The sequence below is a fragment of the Humulus lupulus genome, chromosome 2 (assembly GCF_963169125.1).
Source record: "Humulus lupulus chromosome 2, drHumLupu1.1, whole genome shotgun sequence".
Taxonomy (NCBI): Eukaryota; Viridiplantae; Streptophyta; class Magnoliopsida; order Rosales; family Cannabaceae; genus Humulus; species Humulus lupulus.
In genome coordinates this window covers 128,025,174-128,032,226 of record NC_084794.1, presented here as the reverse complement: position 1 = coordinate 128,032,226, position 7,053 = coordinate 128,025,174, and the positions used below count along the sequence as shown (strand labels likewise).

Genomic DNA, 7,053 nt, shown 5'->3' with positions numbered 1-7,053 from the left:
ATGGCGCTGCATTCTTCTGTTAATGCCACTGTTTCATAATCATCCATCTTCCTCTTCTTAGACAAAATTTCCTTCATGAATTTTACAAAATTGGGCATTTTCTGTAACGCTTAGGAAAAGGGATGTTGATTTGCAACTTCTTAAGGACCTAAGGAAATTTGGAGAACTATTTATCAAGTCAATTCTTCCGAAGCCCTTGAGGATAAGGAATCCTGATGTGGTGGTCAATGTTGACTGGTGGAGCCCCATCTTTAGAGGGAAGGTCTTCAATAACCTCCTTCTCAACTGAATCATTTTTCTCTTCAGCTTTTGTATTCTTCTCTGCTGTTTCATTTGGTGCAGGCTTCTCATATTGTTTCCCACTCCTAAGTGTAATTGCCTGACACTGCTCCTTAGGATTAACATCTGTATTACTAGGCAAACTTCCTTAAGGCCTAGTGTTCAACATATTCACCAACTGGCCCACTTGCGTCTCTAAATTTTTTTATGGAAGATCTTGTCTCTGTCATAAGCTGAGTCTGCGTGTTGGTGATCGTTAATAGAGTAGCTTGCAACTCATTAGGCTTGTCCTGAGGACCTAGTGGCCTAGGCTGCTGAGATGATGATGCTTGAGGTGACACTTGAGATATAGGCTGCTGATAATGATTTTTGAACTGAGGCCATTGGCCTTGATTATTTTTCTAGGAGAAATTTGGACGATTTCTCCACCTTGGATTATAAGAGTTGGAGAATGGATTATTGTATGGCCTGTGAAAGTTCCCAATAGCTTGAACCTAAGCTTGATCCATGGGAATATTATTATGTCGGTCTATTGTACATTAGTAAAAAGGATGGGGTCCCCCACACATTTCACAAGCCGTTTGTATCTGTCTGGCTTGAGCTTAGACAGAGTTCTGCTGCAACTGCTTAGTGAATGTTGCAACTTGAGCAGTCAAAGCATCTAAACTTTCCCAAGTGCTAATAGAGTTGGCTTGCAATGAATTTAACCAGCTCTTGGCTCTTTCCCTCAGTGAGAATGAGAATAGCCTCAATCTTATGACATCGTCACTCATCCCATTAATTTTAAAAGTTGCACACAACTCCAGAAAATTAGCAATGTGCATGTCTGGGTCCTCCGTAGGTAAACCACCAAGCTGAACAATGGACTGGACCATTTGCAATATTGACAGCTTGATCTCAAAATTGTTAGTGACAATTGTGGGGTGTCTTATTCAAGAATGCACTCATGTAACAGTGGAGAGTACATAATCTCTTAAAGTTCTTGCCCTTTGGTCCTGGGCTTCAGCAACCGCTGCCCCTCCAGCATTTTTGGCGACATTATTTGCTGCGTTCCCTTGGTTTGTAGCCATACTAGCCTCGAACCTTTTATTATTTCGGTTTTGTCTACAAGTTCTCTCAATTTCAGGATTCACCGGTAATATCTCAGATGTTTTTCCATGTCTCATAAACCAATACTACTTGAAATGAGAGAATTAAGATGCAAACCAAGTTAGAATTATAAAAGAAAACAACCAAATTAGAATAAAAATGAATTATATTGATATTAATAATTTTCAATCCTCAGCAATGGTGCAAAAAACTTGTTGCGATAATTTTTCTAGGCAAGTATACGTAATCACAATTCAGTAATAATTCGACAAGTACGAGTATCGTCCCACAGAGATTGAATTATCAATTATCAATAATTAATTTCCTGATTCTATTTGGCTAATAAAAGATTGATTATAAAATAAAACTAAAATATAAACATAATAATTATGATACGAAAACAATTATCAACTTAAAACAAAAGAGCACAAAATAAAATCACTCTAATAAATGAGAAATTAGGGAATTTAATTTTGTCTTCTTTCCACTCTCCTATTTCACTAATGCAATATTTCACATTATTCTTCTTATTGAGATAGTAAGTTTGCACAATTAACTTATATTCGAATTAAGATATATAAACTTCAACCTATATGAGAATTTCCAACATCTATGTGATAAACTCAACATATAATAGGCATTAAGAATGAAAACTCATAAAACTACACAAACCATATAAGTACTCTTGTCCTATATCGAAATATGCGTTTAATCAATTACAGCATGTTTAAATCTCACTTCTCGGATTTTGAATCAAACACATAAATATCGTGCAATAGATGGCCAATCAATTACAAACAATTAAACTCAAATTGAAAAGATCTCAATGATGAAGAAGAAAATATGATATTGCATTAATTTATAGAAGAGTTTCAAGAGACTCCATTAAAAACCCTAAAAATAAAATCAGTTCATAATCATAATCTCAACATCCATTAAACATAATTCAAGATTAAAGAATAAAGAAAAGAACTCTAAAAGCGATTCATTCTTCTCCAATGAGTTCTCAATCGTCCTCTCCAAGTCTATGGCTCTGAAAGTTGTGTTTTTCTTATGAAAATCGTGATTAAGTACTAATCCCTGCGTTTCCCTTTAGTGTAACACCAAAATACCCTTAATTAGAATTCTGCAGAAATCTTCATTTCGGGAGCACACTGCGCTAGTTAATTAAATAGTCCAGTTTTTGCTTGAATTTTGTCCTTATGTCGATATTTAAGCCCTTTTCATTCCGAAGTGCCCCTAGTCTTTCAAAACCTAAGAACACACCAAAACAAGCATAAAATAGAATAAAATAAACTTAATTAACTAAAACACTCCATTAAAAGACACTAAAAAGAGTCAAGACTCTTTTATTACCCACTCTCATTCCTATTCTTATTCTCATGTTTATATTTCTATTTTCATTATCTGTCATGCTGGTTATAATCTTTTTCATAGCAGAGACTTGCCATGTTTTCTAAAGCAGCCTCTGCCAAAAACTTTTGTGGAGTTAATTTCATCTTTTGAAGAAATTTCACCGAGACCAATCAAGGTCTGTGTTGTCAGAAATGGGGAAACATGCCATCTGCAATCTACAAAATGCTAATCTGTTAATAGATTCAAAACCATAAAACCATCCTTTATGCATTTCTTGATACAGAATTACTTTGCACATAGAAGCAACAAGAATTGCACCATTCCAGACATTTGGTTCTTAGGTCATCTTCAAAGCTACATCTCCACCTATCAACTGTCTAAGCAGGAAGCTTGGAAAAGCACCCGGGTCTTCACCATAAATATGTTTAATGCTTTACAACATTTCAGTCTGCGTTTAATAAAATTACTCATAACTTGATGTTACTCATAACTTGATGCTTTACCATAAAGTCTGAATTACGAAATAAGAAGAAACTGAAACCAACATGGTTTAAAAAGGTACATGTAGGAAGCAACTAATTAGGAAGAAGAAAAGCGAAGAACAGATGGGTAAGTAGTCACCCCAGAGAAACTTCTGCTAGCATCCACAGAAACTAAAATAATTTCCAGATCTGAAACCTATATTAGAAGAAATTGGGAATAGGATCATTTTTGCAAGCATATTTTACAAGCATATATACTGCTCATGTTGCAGGAAAACAAAGTAAATCCACCCTAATATTCCTTCATTGTACACACCACTGTTTCCGCTTCCTATTAGGGATTAAACATATTGAGGAGAAATGATTTGATTCCTGTATCTATTCTAAAAGATAGCTTCCCTGCCAACAGAAGTGTCCATGGAGCAGTTTTATCAGGTCCCTAAAACCCAAAAAATTAGGTCCAATGCAAATTATGTGCTTGGATAGTAATCATGAGCTGCCTTGCTCTCCAACTACTTTCATGCATTAAATGTAACATATCAAATCAAAAGTTCTCACGACAAAAAAAATAAAAATAAAAAAGGTTCCAAGGATTCCTAGCTTCCAACAAGGATAATCATAAGCCTATTAGAAATGAAGCTTCTTCTCCATAACTTCAAATTTAGAACTATGGAAAGAAGAAGCCTTATAGTAGAAAATATCAATAAATAACAGCAGGGGATTTGGTTCACTAACTTCATAATGGTCTAGTAGTTCATTTACAATTATGGAAAGGAAGAGGTTTCGTGATCTGTTTTCAAATAAGTTTCCAACTTTTCCCTACATTTTAGACTGGTAAAAAACCTCGAACCCTGCCTTCTCATATAATGATTTCTAAGCCCATGCAGATCCAAATCATCAGAAGTAAGATGACTAGCTGTCAGTTTTTATTCGTATGATGATATGTAAGTCTACAAACTTAAGATTCATGCTTGTATTGAGAATAACGAATGCTTCTACTAGAAGAGTTTCTCCAACCAGAGTTGTTGCGGTACAGTTTTTTTTTTCAGCTTCAAGCCTTTAGACGGATACTGAGAACACTTGTCTGTACTTTCGACTATTGCTCAGTGCTCAGTGGCATCATCTACAAACTGACCAAGGCTTGGAATACAGCAATGAAAACCTTATACAGTAGTAAAATTCTTGATACCAAATCAAAATCAAACTAAGGGAAGAAAAATTATACAACAGTGTTCATTTGTTTACAAAGTGACCCAAGAACAATTAGTACCAAGTGTGATTCAGAGCTTATTCAAAGAGGGTCACGGGAGCAAAGAATAAAAAAAAGATATATTAATAAAAAAATCATACTTGGAACAGGTCATTCCTGTAGCAAAAATCCCACTCTGAATCTGCCGAAGCAAGCAGGCCACCTCCATCAGTGCTGATGGACTCCGCACACGAATATGATAATTGAGGAGTTCCAGAATAGAAGTTCTCTTGAACTTTTTCTTCTACTCTTGGTTCACTATCCAAAATTTCAGCAGACCAACAATCAGATTTAGTTAAACTTTGATTCTTACTCGTATTTGTATTGATATCCAAACATCCACTGGATAATAATTGGTCCTGACTGCAATCATTGGCATCTTCCTCTTCATCTGATAGACATCTGCAGCAATCAAATTCATCCATCTCATATATCTGGCTCATTAATCCATCTCTCCAAGATATCCTCATCTGGGATTGTGAGTCATTATCCAGTGTAGAACATGAGTTCCAAGAAGCCTGATCATCAAGTACTTGCTTGAACTGATTAAAATAAACAGAGCTGCAAGATGTACTAACAGAATCAAACTGAAAACTGAAATCAATGCTGTTCCTATTTGGTTCAATGCTGTTGGGAGACAAGCTTGTCTTCCGAAGAGACTCAACCACAGAATTGAGTTCATAATCAAATTTACTTTTCATATGATTGTCCGTACTTAATCGTATTAAGTCGGCAAATCTATCCGAGCCCGAGTTGGATCCCGGGGTAAGTATAACATTTCCACTACCCAGTGAATCCATAGAGGATGGAGAGTTTTCACCATCAAAATAATAAGGGCATTTTCTTCCTTCTTTCAAGGTGGAAGCCGCATAATCATGTGTGCTATGTGGAGAATGGTGATTCAAGGGCTCCAATAATTCTCGAAACACAGCTATTCCACCCGGAGAGTTTACAGAAACTTCCTTCCTGCTATAAGTAGCACTTGCTGTATTACAAACATCTGAAGATAACTCATGACTACTTGAGGGCAAAGACGAAGAATGAAGACTAATGGACCCTGCAGGACTCTTAGATTGACAAGAACCGTTATCTTTCTTGTTCTTATCCTCATCACGACATGGTGATAAAAGCCAATACATTGAAGCTTCAGAAGGCAAGGGGATCAAAGGAGCATCAGAGTCGGTACAAACCCTGTCAACAATTTCTTCATCGTCATCATAATCAAAACTACCTAACGCTTTACCTTTACCAAAACCCGAATCATTCTCTCCCACAGCGAGAAGCCCTCTAGGCCGGCACTTTCTCTTGTCTGTGATCCCAGAAACCACATGGCCAGCTCCATAACAAGCAGGTGTAGTTGTTGAAACCACAGACGACGAGCCACATTGTATTTCGGGAGACACAGAGGCCTGAATAGGAGGAGTTTTGCTTTTCTCTTTCCTAGAATTCTCTTCTATGGCCTTCTCAACTCTAAAATCCGAACGACACCCAGACGCTATCTTACTCAATGGCGTAAAAGTTTCATCGTTAGCACATGGTTCGAGTTCAACCAGGCCTTTTACCACTGACCCAGACTCCAATTCATTGGCAGAAATGCCACTTGAGTTCGAAATTGAACAAGTTTTAGGTTGTTGCCCCGCTGTGGATCTAGATTTCTTCGCAGACTGCCATTGGTAGAGACAAGAAGAGTTATTCTTTCGAACTTTTGTGGAAATTGGCTTTTGGGGTTTCTCCGAATTTTTCAGAAAAATACTACATCTACTCTGATTCTCCTTGGACTTGGAGGGTTTGGAAGATGGCACCAAGGGGGCCGATTTATGGGTTCTGGAATGAGGTCCATGAACAGGCATTTTAGACGAAGCAGCAGAAGAATGAGATAGAAAAAACCTGAGGCAGCCTCGGGGCGCTTCGATGGAGATAGAAGAAGATGGCTGAATAGTGGTATTGAATATGGCGGCATTGAGATCCTGCAATGGATTCCGAATGCTCTGCTGCTGCAGCTCATTCCTTTTCTTCCTCCGATGAGTCTTGGTCGTCGCCGTCGCCGTCGCCGCGGACGATGACGATGGCGGTGAAGGTTTCGTTGGGAGCTTTGATGAGAATGCTCGGCTCATTAGTGTAAACTGCAAAGAGTTGGGAGTGGGAGTGATTTTTGTACCGTTAGGTCTCAAGGGGCATTTAAAAAATGAAAGATCTACTTTTGAATGTATCCTACGTGTGTATTTGGAGGCAGCCCTTTCTTTTGTCATTACACTCTTTATTGTTCCCTAAAGTTCAAATAATAAGTGTCCATGTTCCATAATAATAATAAGGTCAATTATGTAATCCCTCATCAACTTTTGAAGGACTGCATCCCTCAAATAAAACAAAATAACTATAGGGTGAATTTTAGTTGAGTAACAAGCTAGGCAACCCGTTCACTTTTTAAATTAAAATTTGATCTATGGTTATCCAAATTAAAATATCAAATTTAATTATTGATTGTATTTAGTAGTTTATCAATTTCTTTTGGGCTTATTTATCTAAATAGGGGTTCTTCTTTATTAAAATAACATAAACAAGAGTTTCAGTCTCTCTGGTGTTCTGTTTATACTTTAT

At 37.1% G+C, this 7,053-nt stretch overlaps 1 protein-coding gene across 1 annotated transcript; it reads right to left on the bottom strand.

Annotated features, from left to right (window-relative positions):
- Nucleotides 1-4,103: 4,103 nt before the first annotated feature.
- LOC133818487 (uncharacterized) lies at nt 4,104-6,614 on the bottom strand. The gene has a single exon (XM_062251385.1). It carries the CDS (start codon nt 6,567-6,569, stop codon nt 4,551-4,553), a length of 2,019 nt encoding a protein of 672 aa, XP_062107369.1. The 5' UTR covers nt 6,570-6,614; the 3' UTR covers nt 4,104-4,550.
- Between the last annotated feature and the right edge of the window lie 439 nt (nt 6,615-7,053).

Excerpts from the sequence above, each read along its gene's own strand:
- LOC133818487 (XM_062251385.1), bottom strand. The coding sequence starts at position 6,569 with ATGAGCCGAGCATTCTCATCAAAGCTCCCAACGAAACCTTCACCGCCA.